At 35.6% G+C, this 24,527-nt stretch overlaps 1 protein-coding gene across 1 annotated transcript in view; it reads left to right on the top strand.

Annotated features, from left to right (window-relative positions):
* METTL15 (methyltransferase 15, mitochondrial 12S rRNA N4-cytidine) overlaps positions 1–24,527 on the top strand; it is an 87,373-nt gene that overhangs the window by 21,258 nt on the left and 41,588 nt on the right. The window contains exon 3 of the mRNA XM_065755426.1: positions 14,276–14,412. Within this exon, the coding sequence (XP_065611498.1) occupies positions 14,276–14,412 (137 nt within the window). The remainder of the gene's footprint in view (positions 1–14,275; positions 14,413–24,527) is intronic.

Below are 24,527 nucleotides of genomic sequence, written 5' to 3' on the forward strand. Positions count from 1 at the left end.
TGTACCTGCATACCAGATGAGAATGTGAGCATCTCAAGTTACGGTGTATTGAAGGTCATTAAATCTTCCCTGCTTTAGGAAGTTTAGCAGCACTGCATTTCTAATTACTGAAAAATGCATGTTTGTGCTGCTTGTTTTAGAGTGGATGTGTTTAGCTACAGAGAGATACTTGTTCACTTTCTAAGTAACGCAGTAGGGATTTTGACAGTATGGAGAACAGCTGTCATAAAACAATCGACAAAAAATTACAGAAGTATTTTTAGAAAAATATGATTACAAAATAATTTTGAGATGTTCCAATGTGAAATCAAAAAGCACATCATAATTACTTGGAAATAGTTTTTCTGTTTCAGAAGTACGTGGCTGAATTCTACCATGATCCAAAAAACACTGTGTGACTATAGCGATAACATCAATGATATAGCCTGCATTCTCAATAGCAGCCTGTTTTCTTCCCTCACCACTCTACACTTTCTGTTGTGGTTGAACCCTGCAGGTGGTTAAACACCACACAGTCATTTGCTCACTTCCCCCCACTTCCTATTGAGATGGGGAGAGAATCAAAAAGAGCAAAATAGAACTCCTGGGTAAAAACTGTTTAGTAATGCATAGAAAAGTATACTAGTTATGACTATATATTTATACATACATAACGCTATATATATGTATAGTCATACATACACTTGCTATATACATTCATATAAAAATGCACAATAAACTGCTTATCACTCACCAACCAGTGCTTAGCTAGTCCCACAACAAGTGAAAGAGTGCCAGATGAACTCCCACTCCCTTCAAAATATCGCATAGTATGGACTATTCTTTGGCCAGTTTAAGTTCTCTGTCCTAATTCTGTTACCTCCCAGTTCCTTGGACCCCTCACTGAGAATGTCTTTGGCTCTGTACAGCAATGCTTAACAGCTATAAACGTCTCTGTGTTATCAGCATTGTTTTTCTCCTAGAACCAAAACATATCATCATACTAAACACTCCGAAGAAAATAATTCTATCTCAGCTGAAACTAAGATGCTTTTTCCCTCTTCAGCTAAGAGTTCATTAGGCTAAAAATGCTGTAGGATGTTGAGTTATGTTTGGGCAAGAGACTTTCAGAACACGTCTTTTATTTTCTTTAGATTGTCAGTTAATCTTAGGTGTACAAAACCTTTCCACTGCTTAGTAGTGACTGCTGTGGTAGATAGTAAGGATAAACTATATTTGTGCTCTTGCTGCCATACTGAAAATATAGCCATGAAACTAAGTAGGCATTTGAGCCCACACAATTTCTTTCTGAAATGCATCATAAGCAAGGCTGATGGTTGAGTTGGTGGAGTCTGTCTGATATTTTAACTCTGCTCTCTGGTCAGTATCTGTGATTTCTTCAAATTCAAGTAAAACTTTAAATAACTGAGACATGTTGTGGTTGACCAACACAGTAAAAATGATGCATGCAAACATAGATCACTATCATGGCATACCAAAACTTGTAATAAGTCACACTATCATAGCAGACATAATTAGCCTCCGATGCAAAAGTAGAGGGCGTCAACCAATATCGGGGAGACCAGAAATCCTTTGGTTTGTAGGGCATGGTAGTCTACAGCCCGCTCCTATTGCTCAAGACAGTCCATGAACAGTGCATCCTCTGTAGTGATCTAGAACATCCCTTTTTATAACCTTTGGTTTACCTCCTTCCAGAGTTTGAGGTGCATATTGCCAACTCGATGTTCAAGTCTGTTATAGGAGCTGTTTGGTAGGTTCACGTGAACTGGTTGCAATAAAGGTAAGAGCGTGTAGCACAGTTACTCAAAAACTGCTTCTAATGATCTGTTTGACTCGTTAAAAACAAATAAAAGAAAGAATTAGTGTAGCAGCACAAATCATTTAGTCTTTCTGACAAAGACTTGAATTTCATGGCAGCATTGTTCAGAGTTTCAATAGGTATTGCATGTTTGCAGTTTGTCTGTTTACCTAATGCTGTAACATGGTGGATTTGTCTGTACGGGGAGTATACGGGATATGGATGTTTTGTTGTTTTTTTTCCTTCTAAACTTTATGAAACATACTTTTAGTGTAGAAAACAGTGCTTTCTGTAGTCTGGCAGCTAACCTTTTGTAGGAGATCACAAATGCTGAGTAACTAGGTTTCTGCTTATAGAAATTTAAGCCTTTGTTTGGATGCTGAGTCTTAGAAACCCATTATTAATGTGCTCAGATATGAGTTCTGAAGGATGAAATTTAATGTTAGTTCAGAGAGGAGACCTTTAAGTTGATTCTTGCCAGAATTAATGATCTTATTGTGTGAGTAATGTTGAAAACAAATGGGAGATTATGCTCACTCAGATCACCGCTTTTTTATTTCCTCTTATAGAAAATACTATGTATTTGAAATGAGTTTAAGGTAGAATTTGTTTTTGAAATACCCATAACTTAATCAGACAATGATATATGAAATAATACTGAATGAAATAATGAAAAAGGAGAACGTGCCCATTGTAGTGCAGTTGAATTGGTAGCTGTGCACAATACCTGATCTCATATTTAAACTTCAACCAAAGGTGAATGTATAAATAATTTATTTTTCAAGAGACCTTTATTTTCTTGAGAATACCGCAGTGGTATTTTGACATTAAGTGTGAGGTATAGTACTATTGAATTGTGTATGTATTTATATTAACCTATTTGAATATAATAGTAAAATTTAACAGAAGGTCTGTTACCAATAATTATTATTTATAGTGCCACAAAGGTACATAACTATTATCTAATGACAGGAGAACATCTGTGAGATTTCTACATGCTATAAGTTTTCAAGCATGTTACTCCAAACAGAGTTGTAAATTGTGTCCAGACATGAACTTCAGTTGACAGGAATAAGATTCCATACGTCTTTCAGACAAAAAGTGATCCTACTTCCGTTAGTCTCTTTTGAATAGATTGTTTATTTCAATAACAAGATGTTCCGAAGTCAGCACCAACATTTTGGATGGTCTTGTGTAACTGAGATGGTGTGAGTGGCTTTGCCCCCACGCACAGCAATTAGATGTGCAATGGCACTGTAATTAATACATGTTTTTTCCTGTTTGAAAATATTGATTTAAGTTTTAAAATAAAAATATTTTATTTCAATTTTTACATAAATGTTTTCACAAGAAATTAAGAGAAGTAGCTAATTGAGGTTCTCTCTTACTTTTTGCACGTATTGATCATCATAACTTGTTCAGACAGAATTGTAAGAGTAAATTAAAATGAAAAATGATGCCTGAAATAAACTCTGTACAAAGAACTGAGGTTACTTCTTTGTTGTCGCTGATAATCTTATATTTTAATGGTGCCTTTTATATTACTCAAATTTAGAGTTTGTCTTCTGGTATATGTTTCCATTTTCTTGATTGCTGTTCACAATGTGTATTAAGAAAGACAGCCTGAAATTTCTTTTTGTTTTTCCTATGTATTGGTCACAGAAATTATCTGCCAAAACCTTTCTGACAGATGTTGACATCTTGTGTCAAAAGTGATGAGTTGCATGGCAAGGGTTTTCTACATATACATCAAATAATATATATATATTTTAGGCTCTTGTTCAAAGTTCTTCTGTACTTTACAGAAAATAACTTTAAAATGATTTAAGAGAAAGGTCACAGCCCATATGGGAAAGAAGTGAATGTGATGATTGTCTGCTTAAGCATTAAAAAGAAAACATTTACGGGATATTTTTAGTCATTTAAAGGCAGGTGCTGTAAGAAGTTCACCTGTTGAATATGTGCGTGATAGATGTTCAGAGGAGAAATGTTTTTTTCAGCAATGCTGAAGTAAAAAAAAACAAAAACAAAACAATACAAAGGGGAATACAGAATTACTATGACTGGCTTGCCTTCTTAGTTATAGCAGTCTGGATATCCGAGCAATGTTTTTAATGTTGTGTTTTGAAAATTGTATGCAGCCATAATATAATTAGAAATCAACAGTTTGTGGAAATACTTATAACAGACTTGAGCTGATGAATATGATAGGTAGTGACCTGAAAAAAGAGGGTAGGGGGAGGGCACTGCACACATTCTCCTGGTAATGAACAGTTTCAACTACTGTGAAGGTTCAGATCTGATACTGGTGTGAGAGAAGAAAAAAACACAGCAAGAAAACAAACAAAAATCTTTATCATCTTCTAAAATGCCTTTCTCTACAGAACAGTGTTTTTCCCATTCCTCAATTTTCTTCAGCAAAATGTGAATATGTGAATTTGAACATAATGTTGTATCAGAATAATTATATTTTCTGTTGATTAAAAACCACATTCTGTAACAAGTATATGGTTTTGACAGTGTGGAAATACTTCAAGTTATGTTGGTTCCAGAAATAACTTACGGGAAGAGGTTAGTTGCATATAAAACCCTTGTTACGGGACTGTGACCTGTTGTTTTGTAGTGCTCCATGGTATGTGGTTGTTCAGCTTCTGTGGTGTGAATTCATTCTCATTGTGCAGTGCAGAAGAATGTATGTATGTGTTCATGCGAGAAAAGTTAACCTCCATTTTTGGATGTGATTATAAATTAAGTTGGACAGAATAGATTATTGGTTCTTTATTGACTTACAATTATTACAATAATGATAAAACTAGCCTTTTATGTGAAATTATTGAACTGCATTTTTTCAGTTGTTTGTTGGTCTGTATGTACCCATTTCTAGGAAGGGCAATCTGTGACAGTTGTCTAAAATTACGTATATATTCTGTGCGTAAAACTGAGCATTGACTGGATGGGGGAGGGAAAGTCATAATATTTTTTTCTTGTTGTTGTTATGCAGTATGTTTCTGCATGTTGCAACATGAGATGTCTACATGATTGTTTTTATTTTCTGAAAATGTTTGTTTCTTGATCAAGTTGGACAGTTACCTTAAATTTAACACACTCAATTCTGTTTTTGTAAAGTGTGTGATGAAGCATAAACATGTGGTGAAGCATTTTGATGACACAAAAATGAACTAGAATTGAAGAAAAATTTCTACAGATTAAAAGTGCTTGTTTCTTTTATTGTATCTCAAGGAATGCATCAGTAGGTGTTTAAAAAGGCCAGAAGGAAATACATGTTCCATGATTCTGGAAAGTATTAGATTTTAAAGCAGAAGAGCCTTTTCTCTCATGTTCTCAAAGACTGACCAGATACATTTTGGAACTTCAGTGAAGCTGTGATTGATGTTCATTACAGTTCAGAAAATGATTTGGGATGTGCTGAGCCATATGTATTTTTTTCTCAACGTCTTCATGCTTGGGAGAAGGAAATTACAAATCAGAATGGTTCTAAAATTGGTATATTTAAATTGTTTCATTTAAAAGAGCAAGGTTTTAAGTAGTACTTAGTCCTACTGTTAGAAATGTGTGTGCGTATTTAAGCATGAGCCAGCGTTAGCTGTCCCGTTGCAGGCAGGACATGTTTTGACACCTAGAGTTTCTCTTTCAATCTCCATGCATGCCAGCCTTGAGACTTGTTCTAATTCTGTGTTCAGAGGCTGGATGTTCAGTGAGCTGTCATCTGAGAAGTCCTCCTTATAAAAGCAGCGTTAGCCACAGTCTTCTGCCTGAAGCCCATTGGGGACCTTGCATGATCTCAGTCCAGCCCATTGGCTGGAGTAGCACTTGCAGCCTATGACAAAACTCTGTCCTTTTCTTCAGGATGATTAAGTTCTATTTTGTCTGGTGCTTTAGCAAAATACTTTCAGAGGCTTGGAAAGAAATACCGTCAAGTTAAGATATATCTTTTTGGTCTTTCTAAGCATCATTTTTTAGATTTGTGCTTCTGGTTAATTTTCCTTCTGTGTTAATTGCAGATGTTGGTTAAGACTTCTTGGTTAAGACTTCTTAGTCAAGACTAAGAAGCAGTTTTCAATTTTGAATTTCATTTGTTGAGGTGGATTTTGAGCTTTGTGGGTAGGAAGGGAAAAAGAAGCAGTTAAGGAACTTTTCCCTCTGTGCCTAAACCATAGTCTATGTGCTTTATATAGACTCCAGCATTTATTCCGTTTTTGTTTGTTTACTATATTTCTATTGATTAATGGTTTGGCAGTAATTGGTTGTAAAAAAAGAAAAAAAAAAGTAGTGAAAACATTTAACTGATCAGCTATTAGTGCTAGTGAGAGATACATCTGTGAGCAATTCCTCATCATCATTCTGCTCTTTAACTCAGTTTTCTACTTCTAGTTCTTAAATTCAGAGAGTGTATTAAAGCTGTAAGCTGAGGAAAATTCAAGATGTTTTAAGAAGAGGTCAGATATTTAATGTGCTTAGAGTTGATATTTGAAAAATAAAGCAGAGTGGAAAACAACTTGTGTTGTGACAATGAACAGTTTCTATTGTGAATAACAAGGAAATTCAGACAAGAAGTTTAGAGAACATGACTCATCATAGAAACACTGGTAGAATGAAGAGGCAAAATTGTCTTGCAGTGTGTTGATGATTTTGTTTGTGCTAATACTCTCCTTGGGATTTTTTTTTCCCCACCAAGTGATTGGGTAGATACAAGTAAAAGAAGAGTAAGTGCTTACTGATACCTACTGACAGTGCATGGCAAGACAATAATAAATAACTTGCTTTTTCTTAGCAGTAAATAGCTTCTCAGTTTAAAATGCAAGCTTGACCTTCTATGTATTTATAAGAACACACTTCTATTCATTTCTAAAATAGAAACTGTATTTTTGTGGCAAATGCTGACTTCTCATCCCACTCGGAAAGATGTGTGGAAGCAGAGATGAATGTTGTGTCATGAGTGGTTTAGAACACTCTGGAGAACAACGGCTGCCTTGTCAGACAGCTGTGTCGCTGCATTCTTCAGGTAACAGTTCTTGTGAACTTATTTTTCTTTGATGGCTCAGTGTTTAATGTTTCAAGAAGAAGTATTGTGATTTTGGCGTTTGACATGTCAACTGAAAGTTGTCTCCATTTTGGTTTTCTCTCTTCAGCCAGTAAATTCCAGACATTTTCATTTCATCTGAGAAGTCAGGTAGTGTAGCTTGGATGATACGCAATTCTCTTCTTTTAATTTTGTTTCAAATAAATTGGTACTGATTTTTTTTTAAATTTGTTTTGTAGTATCTTCTTGTTTCAAGCTTTCAAAAAGTGGAGAGGGTTTAATTTATTTTCAGAACAAATGTGTTAAGCACTGAGAAGATGCTCATTTGTTGGTTGTTATTCTTCTGAAATATTGCAAGTGTGCAGCTGGGCTAGGGATGAGATCCCAACCATGGCAGTTGTGGATCCACTTCCTTTCTGTACCTCCCAAAGTGAACTTCAGTGATTCTAATTTATTGTTTGTGAACCTCTGTTTTGAGTGGCAAGTGCTCCAGCAGATATATTTAACTGCTAAGATATTATATGACTATATAATATTGACAGAGTACTTGGAAAGTGTATATTGTTTCCAAGTTATTTTTTCTTTTGTTTGTATTTTAAACCTTGCATTTATTTTGTTTTCTGTTCTGAAAAGAGTATCCTTGGCTTGTTGTTTTGTGCATCAGGAAGCATATTCTTCCTGTTAGCTAAAAGAGTTTACTTAAGTAGGGGATTCTCTTCCTCATGTTCTGGATTACCAGTATGTAGCATTCTCCTTTTAGGACTGTCTCTGAACCACGTGTACACCACACATTTGCATTGCAAATAGCAAAGTACAGTTGGTTCTGTGTCCCATAGCAGTCATGTGTGGTAATGTGTGTGATAGCAGCATATATTTCCATGCTTAGTCTGCTGTGCTGGATGACATGATAGCTTTTTTGTGATTGTGCTATGTTTGACTCTTAAGAGCATTTATTTTGCAAGGAGGGTAGTACAGGAAATGTACACTGAAGGGTACTCTGAAATGCTCAGCTCAGTATGTTATCCTGCTGTGTTTGAATGACTAACACATAAAGAAGAGTTCCTCGAGATGGGAAGGGAAAATGACAGTATGTTGTAAGAGTAGCATATACAAAGAGAGATATATAATTGTACAATTGCTACTTCAGTGAGTGTGTTGGCATTCAGAAAAAATGCAAAATCGAGGGTTGGATGAAAAGCTTACATTTTCCTCAAAAGATTGATATGAGATTATTTTATTGTCAGTGAATATGATAAGAAATTCGGGTGATAACATCCATTGGAGTCAGATAAGATGGTCTTTATCAGTAGCGAATGGAAAAATAGCAGATAAACAGGGTTAGGAGTTAAAGAAAAAGTATTATGTGGTGCATGTTGATTCTTTTGGGAATAGTGGGCTTTTAGAAGAGATTCATGTTATCTGTTGGAAATGACAGTGAGGTGATCTTATTCATACCAGTTAATCATAGCTTTTAGTATCATGCCTTGTCCATCAAGTGTGAACAAGGTGGGACTAGGTTTGTCTGGGCTGAAAGGCAAACACCTGGTCTGTCATGCAGTCAGGGGAAAGACTGATGGAGAATTCACATCTGGGATAGAAAGCTGCTTGATCTGGTATTTCGTGTACCACATTAACGTGTCTTGGGTAATTTTTACTATTTGCTAAAGTCCTCTTTGAGATTGTTTCACGATTGCAAGAGAAAAAAAACAACAGTGTTCTGTGAAAGGTAAGCACCACCAAACTGCATGAAGTAGCAGGAAATACAAACTATAAGCTGGAAGAACAAATGATTTTTAGAACACAAAGAAGCTCTTGCCTTTTGTAAACTAAGAAATCAGAGATTAGAATTTAGAAGCTTTCTTGCAAGTATTTTATGTACTTTCAAAGTAGTTTCAATTTATGAATGTCATGTTCAAATTGAAATTTCCTGTTATTTTTCCAGTCTTAATTTTGTTTTGTCATACAGTTAAATAAAAGAAATTGCTACCATGTATAGAGGAGTAAATTTTACTAGATGCGAGAAGTAATCATAAACAGACATGCAGTTGACTTCAGTCATAGTGCTTAGAAGATATTTATTGGGTGTTAACTTGTCAGTGAGAAATCTTGTATAAAGAATATGATGAACTTTTTGTGTCTGTGTAACTATCTTAGAGCTATCTAGTTGTAAAATGAGGGCTATAAAGTTTTTGTTTGGTGCTATCTGTATGTAATTGAAAAGCCAAATGGCTTCTAAAATGTACAGTCAGAAACCCATTATGAAATTCCCAAGGGGAACACTGATGGGGCTGTCATAACTTAACAATGGAATGGTGAGTCACTGCAGGAATTCATGTAATAAACTTTTCCTGTATTTATATGACCATGAGGGTAAAACTTTTATTTGATTAAAAGCTATTGGATGAGAGGGAGAGGAGGAGATGAAAAATGTAGTATCTTGTTTCTGTTTCAGGCATGAAAAATGAATGAAGTATACCTAGATATTATACTGTTTATGTACAAAAATATGAAACAATTTAGTACAGGGAATGACTTCAAATCTGATCAGTGCTCCAGAGTAATTGTTTTAATAGTAAAGAATTCAGTTGGCAATCCTAATGTGTTTTTTTAGGTTCTATATGCAAAATGTTTCTAGATTCATGTGTCTGTATAGGCTTTAGCTTTCTAGTGTAGACGTATATGCCTCTGCTTTTTCAAGATTATCCATAAAATGTCTACGAAGTCTTTTTTTTTGGCCTTGACACTATGTCAGGTTGTACTTAATTTAGCCTTAACCAGGTCAGCTCGGATGCCAGTAATGCTTTCTCCTACTCCACTAACTCTGATGATGCAGTGTTTTATTTAATACTGTGTACTTAGTCCTACAGTCTCTTCTACTTGTCTCAGAGTTGTATCCTTTATGTTGAGATCCCAGGTTGGAGATCATGTTACAGTTGTCAGCTGTTGCTTAAAGGTTTGTTTTTTTTACTTTTTTAAAGAGAGCAATATAATTTGGTGAGCCTGTTTATTCACGGTGAACGCTTGCGTGAATTCTTAACTGCAGCTTTTAGACACTGTCACAATATTGAGAGCATGTCACTTGTATCATGGTACAGTGATCCTTATCTTTTCTCTTTTCTTCTCCTTTCCACTGCCAGTAAAAATATTTTGCTTCCATATAAGATCTTCTCCATGGTTCTTAAATATTCAGCATGTTTACCAAGCCACAAGTTAATAAAATTTTAAATTATTGAATACAGAGGCACGTGTTTGTGAGGAAAGGTGGCACTGTTAAACAGAATAACAGCTAGGTATTCCTAATTGACATGAGCCACAGTGTCTTCAAAAATTTCTTTGGGTGGGGAAAAAAAAGCATCGTTAAAAGCAGCATTTGAATATTGCTTAAATAACTTGTCTAGATATATACTTAACAAAAAACAAACAAACAAAAAAAACTACCCTATCTCTAACTTCATGCATTCTGATATTCAAACTTTATAAACAATGGACTTAGTGACAGATGTTAGTGAGAGAAAAGATGCAAAGGGTCAAATCTGTGCCATGTGTCCCAGAGTACACCAAAGAACAATCCAGTGTTTGGATAAGGAACAAGTCATAAGCAAATTGATAAACCTGTCAGTGAAGAAAGAATGTGTTCTGGAACTTCACATGACTCGTGACTTTCTTCAAGACTTCTTAGAGGACGTGCAATAGCTCCTTATTTCTAGCACTTCCTATGCCTTCCTTCACTCTTGCTAACAATGCAAGCCTGCTTCAGGAAAGACAATGCTTGGGTTTTTAAAAACTCAAGTGGTAGAATTCTAGCTTATATTAACAAAGAAGAGCATGGAGTTTTTTTTAACTACAAACAAACAAAAAGCAGATGATATTACTAATAGATTTCTTTTTCCAAGGGGAATTACAATGTAAACCAGGTTGTTTCCAATTTGTTTATCCTACTGCAAATGCACTCCAAAGCAATGCTTCTAGACTGTTGTGACCATGTATTTTAAGATGCATAATCACATGCAAGAAATTTGCAAGCAATAGGGAAGGTGATTTTAATGTTATGTGCAGTGTAAAAAAGCCACAACAAATGGACGCCTTTAGGAAGAAGTGCTCCCTGAAGCAGATCAGTAGTGATTAAGAAATGTTTTTGGTAGCTTGATGTATGAGAAATCAAATGCCACTATTTTTCATAAGTGATTGACTTGTAAGAAAGCAAATGTCTGCTCTTCTAACTTTGTGTTAACTGTCCCAAAGAAAACATCCAGGACTGTACAGTATTGATGGGAAAATCAAATGATAAATTTAGGTGTTTTAGAATATTATTGTCTGAGTTTTTGTCATCTGATTTTTTTTCCAAGTCCAGCTGGCTAGAATAATGATGCTAGTAGTATTTCAGTCGTCTGTAAAGTTTAATTTTTTTTTCTGATAACTTTTTGTCTCACCTGCTGATGCATTTTAGTAGGGGTTATTAGTTTCATAAATAGTCACTTTTATTATTGTGAGATTTCTAAATAGATCAAGGGATTTCCTTAAAGCTTTTTATTGCAGAAGCAGCTTTTAGAAAACATAAATAAAAGTTTGTGCCTCTTTTCTTTCTGGTTTTCATCACCTTAATTTTCCCATGTAAATCAAGGGAACTTCTTGGTTGAATCTCCTTTTAAAAGGGTACAATATTTCCCTTAAACGTTAGTTTGAAATTTTTTTCTTTTTTGAAAATACCATTAAGATGAATTCTGTGTAATTTGAATTTCTTCATAAGTAGCTTTTAAAAATGGATTCGCCAAAAAATAATTTGAGGTGGAAAAGAAGTCTGTAATTCATACTGGGGGGATATGGAGAATCTAGTTAGGTTTAGCTTGCTTGGAGTCTAATTTCTGCCCCGACCCCAGCAGCAGAGGTCAGTGATGTTGACTGAAAGGAGAAAGTTGTGAGAATTCTGAGGTGCAGAAGCCAGGAAATATACTTTTTCAGTTTCATATCTACTTGGGTTAAAATACACTGGTATTAAACAATAACCTTTTTTGTCCATGTACTTTAGTATGTTTTTCCTAGACTGTGGAATTACTGATACTTTCTTAGTAATTTGAAAAGCAATTGCATTTAACATGGAAACATAGTCATGCAGCCTTTGAAAGCGAAGAGGTTGCTATTCCTGTCAACAAAGTAGCTCTTGACTTCTAAGCAGTTAAGTACCATTGCTGTTGGCCTGAAGGAGTAAAGCCTATGGGGTAGCTTCTAAAAACAGAACTGCTGCTTTATAGACACAAAAGTCAAAACATCATTAAATTTTAGCTCACTTGGTTGTGTTTCCTGCTTCAGCAGGATTTATTGGCCCAGCTTGCCTTGCTCTGAGGTGGCTGACTGCATCCCAGGTTTGTTTCCTAGAAGAACATCAGAGCAAAGCTGCCTGGTCAGCCTGGTGGTTGAATTGACTCTGACTGCAGAAACCTCTCTGGATTGGAGTCTGCAGAAGATGTAGAGCACACTCTCTTCTTTGCAGGCAAATGATTTTCCGTGGGTGTCCTCTTTGGTAAATGTAGCTAAGTTAGTCAGGTCTTTGACGTCATCTTGTCTGTCTGAGGTTTGATGATACGAGATAGATAGTCTTGTTGCTGTCTTTTTTCTTTTTTGTGTAGTGGTGGGAATATGAAATGTGCGTTCCTATTTGGGACCTTCGGTTTATGAGAGAGTCTTGTTCAAGGAATTGCGTTGTTCAGTTTTCCTCAACTTGTGCTGAATTTGTGCTAAACCTGCATCTGGTTTAGTCTGAGAGATTTCAGAGTTCTTTGTTTGTGCCTTCAGTTTTAGTCCAGAAGACTGTGTCTGGAATTATTGAAAATTTTCTGGTTTTTGTTTGTGTACTGAAAACAAAATGAATATGTTATATGGGTAGTAGTAGAGGGTAGTAGATATTCCTCAGAAGCACAGAAATTGACATTGTCTGTTGAAAGTTTCAACATAAGCCCTCGGAGTAAGACACATGACGGCTGAAAAATAGTCACAGTTCATGTAGGTATCCCATACTATTCTGTATTTAGCTAATAGATGTCATCTTGGTAACCTAAAAGCATACCTTAGTACTCACATATTGAGCTTGAAATCAATGGTACTGTTTTCAAAACTTGAATTTTCTTCAATATTTAAGTTAGTCCCAGTCAGAATATATGTGTTCCTGTGCTGCCATAGCACTTTGATCTGATGTATAGAAGAAGACAATATCATAGCTTTACTTATACATAAATTAATTAGCCTTTCTTTTAGATAGCCTTACAAAGCAGATGGTGCCAACTGCTTCATATAGCCCTATGTCATAAATGTATTTGTGTGGCTCGAAATGAACAAGATGAATGAAGCAGTGAAAAAAGTAGCTTTCCTTTAAGTTGAAACTGAATACATAGTTGGATGTATCACATGATTGTTCTTCTATGGATAGGGGTTTCAAACCCCCCTCCCAAAGGTTTATTCTGATGTAATTTTGTATTTTGTGCAGAATTGCAAATATTGTAAAATCATAGAATCACTAAGGTTGGAAAAGAACTCTATGATTATCCAGTCCAACTGCCCTCCTACCACCAGTATTTCCCCTTAAATCATGTCCCTTGGTACAACATCTAAACCTTTCTTGATCACCTTCTGGGACGGTGACTCAGTCAGCTTCCTGGGGCTTCATTTTAAGGCCCCATTTTTCATCAGTGACTTGGATGCAGGACTTGAAGGTGTACTAAGTTTGCAGACCACACTAATCTGATCAAGCTCAAACAAACCGGGGGCTAAGCAGTCTCCAACCACAGGGAGTTGAACAAGAGCAAGTGCCAGGTTCTGCACATGGGATGAGGTTAACATTGGATACATATGCAAACTGGAGAACAGGAGGCTGGCAAGTAGCTCTGCAGAAAAGGATCTGGTGTTTCTAGCTGATGACAAGTTGAACAAGAGGCAGCAGCGTGCCCTGGCAGCCATGCAGCCCCACCTTGAGTACACGGTGTGGGTTTGGTGCCACAATATAAGGACATAAAACTATGGGATAGCTGCCAGAGGAGGACTACAATGACAGTGAAGGGCCTGTAGGGCAAGATGTTACTGGAATGGCTGAGGGCTCCAAGTTTGTTGGTCCTAGAGCAGCTGGTGCTCTTTATAGGGAGTAGAGGGGAGTGCTGAGCTCTGCTCCCTAGTGATAGCAACAGGACCTGAGGGAATGGCATAGGTCTGTCAGGGGATGGTCCAGTGGGGGTTAGGTTCTGCACCAGAGGGTGGTGAGCATGGCACTGAGCTGCCAGAGTTCAAGGAGTGTTTAGACATCGCTCTCAAGCATAGTGGTCAGGCTTGGGTGGTCCTGTATGGAGCAAGGGGTTAGGCTTGATGGTCCTTGTATGTCCCTTTCAACTCAGGATATTCTTTGCATCTGTTATGGTTCTTTTATGAGATAATGGTGTTCTTTTGTATTTCAGTGTTTCCTTGATATGACATTTGGAGCCGGAGGTCATACTACAGCTCTTCTAGAGAAAGCAAGTGACATTACAATATATGCACTGGACAGGGACCCCACAGCTTATAAAATGGCACAGCAGCTTTCGGAGTCTTACCCGTAAGTTGTCTTTTCCTGGCATTGGTTGACATTGTGGTACTACCTATAGAATTTTAAGTTTTCATAGTTTTTATATAAAGCTTCTAATTCTTTTATGTAGGCATTAGGCTACCAACAGTATATACTTCATTAAAGGAGAGATCCAATTCAGTTCATTTGTGAATGTTTGCATGCAATTCTTTCTGAGGTTTTTGGAGCTAAATGCATGTTTTGTACTCTGATAATTTTGTTTCTAGTAGCTGATTTTAAATCCTAAGTTTATATTTCAAGAAATTCATGTGCTCTGCTTCCTTTGAGATTATCCTCATAGCAAAATCATGCTAAAATAAATGCTTATTGATAAATAAATCACCCCAAAAAAAGGAATAATATACCTTGAAATAATGTGATCACTGAATATTTTCTTTAAGAAAAAAATTAATTCAGTATTATGTCTTACTGAGTTCAGATACTTCTGAACAATTTAATAAGCTGCTGTTACTTTGTAAAATTATTTAGCTCATGCTTCAGTTTTCTTAAGTAGTACTGAATTTGTGAAATGAACAGAGGTTAAATGCTAACTTTTAAGGTTTCTTTCATTATATTAAGGTCTTGTTTCTTTATTTGGTTCAAGAAACAATGCAAAGTATGAGTATGTTCATGTACAAATATGCAACCTGTAGAGATGTAGATACTTTTCACAAATGTATTGTGAAGTTTATCGTGAAATATTTTACACAAACGTATTTATGTATTGTTCACATTTCAGTGAGAATGGTAAATATATAGATAGAAACCTGAAGAGTATAGAGGAACTAAAACTTAAATTTAGGGAAAGTAGTAAGGAGAGGATACTTACTGTCATGCTGAAAGCTTAATAGTATTTATTTTCAGAAGAACTTCTCCATAAGGAGAAGAAAATCTTTCCAGTGTGAAGGGAAATGAAAGAAGTGAGTGAAGAAACATTTGGTTGTTAATAGTATTCTAGGATAGCAATACTATTGAAGCAATGCAGCAGGTATTCCTCACGCTTTCCGAAAGACGCTGGTTTAACTGTGCATTCCTTCGTGTGTCAGTGTCAGAGGTCCAAGAGCATAAAGTCAAGGAGGTGACATGAAAACATAGCTGGTTTTCTACTCATCTTTGTAATCTCTTTCAAATGTATTTCCCCAAACTTCCAATTATTTGTGGACTTAAATGACACTCAGCTTTAAATACTTTAAATTTTCTGGAGTTCCTTATTCAACTATTGTTTTTCCATTGTGGCAAAATGCTGGTTTTGATTCAATAGTGTAGAGATTATATACCAGGAAAAGTGGTTTTTGTTTTAAATTAAGCCTGCAAATGAATGCCACCAGACAACATAGGAGTTGAAAAGTCTTTTTGTCAGAGAGAAAAGATTAGCTCTAATCCAGATTTTTTTTTATGTCTAAAAGTTTTCAGAAACAGCTACACAATATCATATAATATTAAACCCTCCTCTGACTCAGTATATTCTTACAAGTCAAGTATCCTATGCAAACGTGCTGAGCAGGAAGTTTATTTTCCAGATTAAGATATTTTGTGAGTGCTGGATATTGTTCTGCCAATGATCGTCGTTGTTCGTTCTTTGTTTGCGAGATGCATTCTATTCAGTATATTATTCCAGTTGACATAACTTGATTTGGTGTTATAATTAAGTAGTTCTTTAAGTTTCTGCTTTTATTTGTAAACTCCTATAAACCTGGTCACTTGGACTCCTGATGTAATGTTATCCACCATCAGAGAATAAGTTACCCTTAGAAGGAAGTGGACTCTTAAGTGTATGTTAAACTGTTGTTCAAGTTGACTGAAAGATGAGTCCATGCTACCTGAATGCTTATTATTAGACAGGGCTATATTCTTACATGTTTTCCATCACCTTTCATCTATCATAAACTGTCAAATTTGGGGTTGTTTTTAACCTCTGTTTAAGGTTGCTGTTTGGAGAGAGTTTTTTGACTTATAGTGCTTCACTTCCTTGAGAGATGTCAGTACAAGAGGTAAGAAAAGCTGTTACACAACTGTAACTGGTAAAATCAGATTTTCACAATGTCTGAAATTGAGTCAAATTGTAACTCATCAACTAAGTTTTCTGTTGCCATTTTGTTTTTCACCATTTAATTGCAAATGTTAATATATTCCAGCATATGTGACGGGTCTTTAGTCTTGTAGCTTTTGCAATAATGCATCCTACCATAAAACAAATTATAAACAGAGTTAAGTGTTGCTACTAACATCACAAGTCTTAGTAAAATCATATAGCTTCTACTGTTACTCTTTTTTTTTTAAATATCCTTTATCTTCTGTCATTTAGTTACAAGATTATTAAAGCTCAAATTGCAGAAATATGCCCAAAGATATGGTTGAAAGACGTAACTATTGCTAAATTAAAGGATTTTTCTAATTCATAACTAATAAATGAAGTCCCCTTTTACTTTGCTGAAAGGCAGTAAAAGTAATAAGTCACAGAATGAGAATGCTAGAAAAATATATTTGATGTTTGTATTTTAAATGTGTCTTCTTGGTAGTGATTTTGTCAGGATTAAAATCCAAAGGGGGTAGATTTCCCGCTGCAATAGTTGCATTCATTTACCTACTCTGTTTATTATTTTCATTTTTTTTTAAGTATGTAATGCTGCTTTAATAAGGAGAAAATGGGTCAGAGCCTGTTAGATATTCAGTGTGTGGGTGGGAATCCTTTGACGTTCTTTCTGGGGAAGCCTCTAACTTGGGAATTGCTGCCGAGAATCCAGGAGAACAAGATGAAATTTAGTCAGTAGAATTATATATTACAAGTAAACCCTTTCGCACCCACTGAAGGGGAGAGAGGTTAGGTAGGTGGCTGAAATCTAGCAGTTAACCAATGTCATTGCAAGCTTTTAAGTGTGAAGAACCTACGCAGAGGAAACAGTATATTCTTTGTGAGAAGTCATGCCCCAAACACAGAGACAGGTCATATATGATTCCTTACATAATTAAGCCATACTATATTTTATTGTAGTTCTGAAGTGATTTTGAGGTGGTGGTGCTTCTGGGCTTTACTGACAGTGTTACAGTTAGCTTACAGATCAAGTGCAATAGACTATTTTCTGTGTGGTGAGTAAAACAGAATATTTGAAGTTGCAGGGAAAGCAAATCTTTTAATTTCAATACTTTTGAGTGCTTTCAAATTAAAACTGATTCTATGTGTTGTTTTTGTCATTACATGTTACTTTTTAGGCTACTATTTAGCTTCGGACCATAATGCAAGTTACACAGGAAAGTACAATTAACAGTTTGCCAATGAGGCATCTTTATTATAGTTATGACATAACAATGTGTAAGCAAAATAATTAGTTATCTGTAGTTTTAATTCTTCTAAAAATTTGTCCATCTGTGTCAACATCTGGCAGTCTCTCAAAAGCAATAGAGATCAATCAGTTCTTTTAACTAAGAGATGGAAAATGCCATTGAGAGAGCTAAAAAACCCTTTGTATTAGAATAGTACTTTTTCTACTAGTTAACTTGTTCCCTGAAAGGTTCATTTGGGTAACAAAACCATACACCTTTTCTCATAAAAGCATAATGGATGGAAGTTCAGTCTCTTACTGCTGACACCGTCCAAGTTTCAGAGTGACTAGAAACCTTTATTTGCTTTCATGCTTATAATTGGATCCTTCAATACATGAAGTTCTTGGTTTACATTGGGCCCAATTCAAAGTTACCTTGCTGCATAAATATTTTCCAGCAGTCTAATTTTAAACACAGTTCTTTCTTCACATTTTATTCTTCATGTTCTTTTATTACTTGTCTCTTTAGGGCTGTCTTAAAAACATGTTAGTTTCAGTGTGAGTTGTCTATTACGTAGCACAATTATAGGTATTTTACTACCACTGTTGCATCCCTGCAAGGATTTCTTTAGTGCATATGTTTGTAAATTTTTCTTTCCTTGCAGACACGATGATTGTGTTTTAAATGATTGTATGGTCTGCGAAGTCTTTACCAAGTTCAGACAACAGTCTGATCATTCATGCAGTTCAGAAAGTGTTTTATTTCTGAAGTACTGTGGTGGTAGATAAACTCCCTCTTAGAAGTGATAAGTAGAAAGAGGATGTTACTTACTGCGAATCTTGTATCCCAAACTGACTGGTGGTATTGTCTTGTATCGTGGTCAAAATAAAACTAAATATAAGAAGCCAACTGAGTCAAAATAGTGGAATCTCCCCTTTTAAGTGGGGGGTGGGGGTGTTCCTCTCCCTATAAATATTCCCTAAAATTGAGCAAAGGAGAACAGGTTGCCTGACTGAAGTGGAAATGTCCTGTAGTAAAGGGAATTTTCTTTTTCTCCTCCTGGTGCTACTGATTATTTAATGTGTCTGTCCTCCATTCTGTTCATTGTAAGCTTAACAAGGACAGTATTGATTCATTTTTAGGTACCCAATGCCGGACAGTAAGTAGCAGTGAGAAAGAGAAGTTGTGAACTCTTTTCCTGGCAGCTTTGGTATATAGTAATTGATCTTGAGGAGATCTTTTACAACTATTGCAATAGAAGCACATAGTCTCAATTTGAAATATTCATTATTTTATGTGTGTTTCTGCATTTCACGCTCAGCACCGAGTTCTTATATAACTGTCTGTGTTAACTAGCTTTGGTAGGCAGTACTGAATTGTTTTCTTAATTTACTTAACATTCCTATGGTAATATTCTAAGTTGTTATTGCAGTCATATACTCACAGTGAACAACAATATATCTCTGCCAAGGAATCGTGAAAGACAAGTTTATTGTCTTCATTAGGAATCTTAGATCAGGGAGCTGAACTGGAGTGACTAACATGCAGTGCAGTGATAAGACCCGTTCATTAATATTTTGTTGTTTTTTTCCTAGCTAAACCAAGAAATAATGGGAATACATGGTGATGCTTGTTCACTGAGACTTTATTCTTAATCAATGTGTGAACATAAAGAGCTTGTAAAACTTGTAACTGCTAGTATCTGGAATTATATTAAAAAAATAGCATGAATGTAAACATACATGAGCAACTTAGTGCTTGTGTGTCCAGTTATGATCAACTGTTGTTATGAGTACCCACTGAGACACAAGAGCAAGAAGATGGGAAATAAAAATTATATTGTAAAAACATATCATGGAAAATACATTCAATATAAGATTTTAGTATATCTACTACAAGGGAAAAAGGATCTGTTGAATGTGTTTGTGTAGAGGTGAAGTGCAGTGTAGAGCACGTAAGGACCTTGATCTTGTGCTGCAGCGCAGGCAGCTCAATAAAGAGGCGAGGCTGGGGAATCCTCAGCCTCACATGGTTTATTTACACACTTGTTGACTGGCTCAAGAGGAAGAAGTGAATTCATTTGAGAAACTTGTATAAATGTATAAGATAGAATGTATCTGTTTATTTATTGTGTATAGTAACATAAAGATGAAAGATCTGTCGGTAGTGGTTTAGCAGACAAGATGGTGTCAACTTGTAGCTTGTAAAGATTGAGTGAGTTGGATGCAAGTGTTTATCTGAATATCTTAGTAGCTTTACCCTGCAATTTCAGTAATGTCTTTGTCTTGCTCAGTTGAACGTGTGTTTATCCTTAGTGTTTAAGAAACAAAAATACTCCTGTTCTTATGGAGGGCATAGATATCCTAAGGGAAAATAGGTTTGTGTGTTGTCTAATATAACGAAAAATTGTTCTAGAATAGGTAAATATAGTTGGGGGAACTTTAGGTGCTTGTTCTTCTGGAATGTGTTCTTGTCCAGCAGGCTGTAGTAAGCATACTTTTGAAGTGATGTTCTTTTTATTGTGGCTGTTTGGCTAGGTTCAGTTTCCAGCATATTTATCCTCTTCTTCAGAAGAGGTAGATATGAACTGATATGTTGTACCTTAGAGTGGTTATGTGATGGTGCAAATTGCCACTGCATCCACATGGGGAAACATAGATGGGGTCTTAAACTGTTTTTTATTTTTTGTATACTTATTTATTTTATGTGCTCGTATTGCAGTGTAGGTCTTCAAACAGTGTTTCTTTGCAATAGTAGGAGTTGCTGACTATTTTATGCATGGGAAACTGAAAACCAGTCAATGAGTGCAGGGAAGATGGCCCTTAAAATTGACTGAAGTGGGTTGATATGCACGTTTGGGAGGCTGGAGCAGAGCTTTTTATGCTCAAGGTATAGGGCGTTAAGGATTGATGAATGTACCAACATCTCTTATCTCTACATCGCAGAATTCTTTTAGCAACGTATCACACCAGAATTTTATTACTGAATGACAAGGAAAAGCTCTCTATCTGTTGCATTTAAGCTCTATAAATTTATCAGAATAACTTCAGAGCTCCAATTTTTCTGCTTCAGATGCAACCAAATACTGTCCTGATCTGACTCCTAGTTAACTTGCAAGATCTGTCTAGCTCCTGCATTGAGGTGGGATGGCTACAGGCCATTTGCAACATGAGTAGCTGAGTTGAAATTTCATGCACTGGTTATATAAAAGAGAAGTCCTTACTTGCACTGTTTACATCTTATTCCTTTAAGAAATCTTAAAAACGTAGTTATTCTATTTACATTGAATATTGCATATTCTATGGAAATGACACTAGTTTTGAGGCCCGTAGTTACATTTTTTCCACTGAAGCTTACGTTCTGCAACAGAAAGATTTGGAGAATGATTGGATAATATTCCGTCTATTGCAACTCATTCTATTTACTAGATTCTTCTAAGCTTTTTTTATATGATACATTGATTTCTTTTAGGCTGACAAAGTTATCTTATGGTTATATTATTCAGATGGTTCTCATTGTCTTATAATAAATTTGGAGTTTTGTTTTTTTATACGTAATATCTGATGTGCCAGTGCTGGACTTTGTGATTTATAGTCAAATAAGTCAGGACAGAGCCTTTATATCTTCCTGATTTAGGAAAACAAGTTGATCCCATTTTATTTAGTCTGAGTAGTCTTGGGAGAAACAGGATCTTTGTTTTAATTCAGTAGGAAAATTTTGGGTAGGATGTTGGCCAATTATAAGCTGTAAATGTTTGTCACACTGGGTTTAAAACAATGAACTGCTTTATTCGTGTGTGCTTTCCTGTTAGTGTTATCAAATCATTTTGCATTTCAATATTAAGCAGAAAATGAAGTGTTGCAAAAATTATCAATTCAGCTGTCAATTTTGATTTAGGCATTTTCTCCTGAACGTCAGAATCATTTCTGCTGGAAGACTTCTTTAAGAAGTCATCCAGTTCAACCTCCTGCTTCAAGTTATCTGTACAAAATATTTTTAGGCTGTAAATTGCAATCAAATGTGGGTGGGCCTTGAATATTTCTAAGGTGTAATAGAGTTTCAAAACAGTTTCACTTTCTGATCTCATTGTACAATGGTATTGTAAGAATAAATTAAAAAATCTCACCAACATTCTCAAGTAGACGGTAGTAAGTAGTTGAAGGAGATTGTATCCCATATGGCAGTGTTTTATCATGATTTATATTTTTTATAGAATTTAAATTAGAACTGAGAGTTGCTTCATACTGTCATCTCCCTCAGAGCTCCTGCTAATGGAATCCCATCCAAAATGCACGGGAAGGATTTCGGTTTCAGTGATTCATTCATGGTTCTTCATGCTTTTCATGCTTTCAGTTCTTGATACTGCCAGGGTCGTGAACAGTCACTATGAAAATCTGCAGGTGAATCTGGTTCCTGTTAAAGATATTTAGACAGTGCAAGCATAGACTAAGCAGCCTGTACTTTTTGCCTGAGAAACTACAACTTTTTGACCGCAAGTGGAATTCAAAAAACCAAGAAACATACTGCTGAATGTCAGTTTTCTTCCATCACAGTTGCTCTTCGGTGTTTCTAGGAATAATATCAAATTGTAATCCCTTCTTCAGAGGGAAAGGATCTTTATTTCTTAAGAGGGGTAGGACTCTTCTGGGGGGAAAAAAAAATAGAGAGGGAAGTATTGGTTAAGGACACAGAGCTGGATGTGGGTGGTGTGAATTTCTTTCCAGATCTTTATTTTTTTTAAAGACATTAAATGTATCTGCTAGCTTGAATTCATATGAAGTACAATGCCATGTGTTACTTTAGACAGCAACAGTTTCAGACATCCATTATATTGTTCCTCTTAATTCATTTATATCAGTGTGATTTAAAATTGCTCAGAACATTTTTAAAGTTTAATGCTGCTGCTTTTACCTACAGAGTGTTTCTGAGGACACTTCTGTGTAGCTTAATTTGGGTTTTAGTTTTTCCTGAAAGCAACAAATGTCTTTCCCTTCCCCCTCACCCCCACTTTTTTCTTTTAAATACATGAATCATTATGATGCTGCAATGTTCTGAGGTTGCATGGTTCATAAAGAAAGACACTGACTTTTCCATTCAACCAGTTTTCCATCTTGCTTTTGATAAGGTTTCTGATCGATGTTAGATGATATAGGATATTTGTATACTACTTCTATAATGAGTGCATGTGAATCATTTTGTTTAACAAAATTCTTATTCTCAACACTTTGACTTATTATATGTAAAAAAAAAAATACATACCTAAAAGTGTTTTATTTGACAATTCCATATGTCATTTTTTTTTTAGAGTAGCAAGCTAGTTTGGTGCTTATTAAAATATTTTTCCACAAATAAAATAGATCAGATGCATATTCTCTTAGTTTTTAATTAAGGAGTTTTTTGTTTGTTTGTTTTTATAGCAGAAGAAGAGAGAGATAGGAAGGGAATTGAATGTAGTGTCTGTCTGATCTGAAGTTTTGTGCGCCTGGTCGCTTGTTGTCTATGAGTCTTTGCCTCATATGGGGAGGATATCTTCATACGTAGCAGCAGCAGTATGTTAGCTTTTGTCTACAGCCATATAATTTGTTTGGATGTATTCCTATTTATAATATGAAGACTTGAGGCACTCCATAGGAAACTAGAAGACAATCTGTATGGAAATAAACCTGCTTTTTGTGTCAGACCGCACATGCAAAACTATATTTTATTGGTATGTAGTTTATGATTTTTTTAGTGTAGAAGATTCCAGCATTTTCTTATGAAGCTGGAGATGTGTGGAAATATGAATGTATGGACAAAATGGTGCTTGATTGCTTATAAATCAGTCGCGGCTTTCTTGTAGTATTTAAGCTAAACTTGTCAATTACTAAATCATAACAACAAAACTTCAGATTGAGATTCATGATTTCATTTCTTAATTTAGTTGCTTTCCTTTTTCTTTACTAAATGAAAATATTTAATGCGTTTTTGTATCAGTATTGAGCTTTGCAGTTAACCAAGTGTGCACTTGGGAAGTTATTAGGGGTTGGAATTATTTCTCTGATTGAGTCATTGCACTTCAAAAACTATTATTTTTACTAGGAACATGTGTGTAGGTGACATAGACTGTAAAAATGAATTACTTCTGAGATTGACTATGCAGTTCTATTTTTTTCTTGTCATAGTAATAAACATCATTTGCATTTTAATTTGATAGTAGCCTTTGTGACTCAGCTGTACCAAGTGTTGTGCAGAATATTCAAGGGCCTGAAAGTGAAATCAGATATTTAATTGGTTTCTTTGTATTTGGTTGCCACAAACAGTACAGCAACTTAACTTGATCAAGCAGTAAAGATTTGGATGGAGAGATTTCAGAGAGGTTTCTGTTAAAAACCTTAGCAGAGAAAGCATAAGATGAAGTTACCTGTGGCCCTGTCACTGCTGTGTGTTGCAAGTGTTTGAGACCAGTGTTGATTGGTAGATGGCCTTAACCTCTGAACACAAATTTCTCAGAAATACTAAAAATGTCACATCACAGCAGCAGAAGCAACTTGTATCTTTAGTATTGTTCACTATACAGTATTCCATTGATTGTGAGAAGTTGGAGGCTTCTGAAATGTAGATATTGAAATTTGATTTGAGGAAAAGAGGGCTATCTTCTTTCTGATAATTTGCTGCTCATCTGTAAGGTGATCACTGCTCATCTGCTACCACCTTCACTTGGTTTGAAGCAGTCTGGGGAGGGAAAGAAGAGACTATGATGCATTCCCTTTACCTAAAACACTTTATTTCTGTTTCTGGGAAAACACCCAGTGGTGTTTCAGTTCAAGATGTTACGTGGGAATCTGAAAACCTGTAGTCAAGTAGAA

This window comes from Cyrtonyx montezumae, unplaced genomic scaffold, assembly GCF_038088225.1.
Source record: "Cyrtonyx montezumae isolate F1298 unplaced genomic scaffold, pur_monq_1.0 scaffold_10, whole genome shotgun sequence".
NCBI lineage: Eukaryota > Metazoa > Chordata > Aves > Galliformes > Odontophoridae > Cyrtonyx > Cyrtonyx montezumae.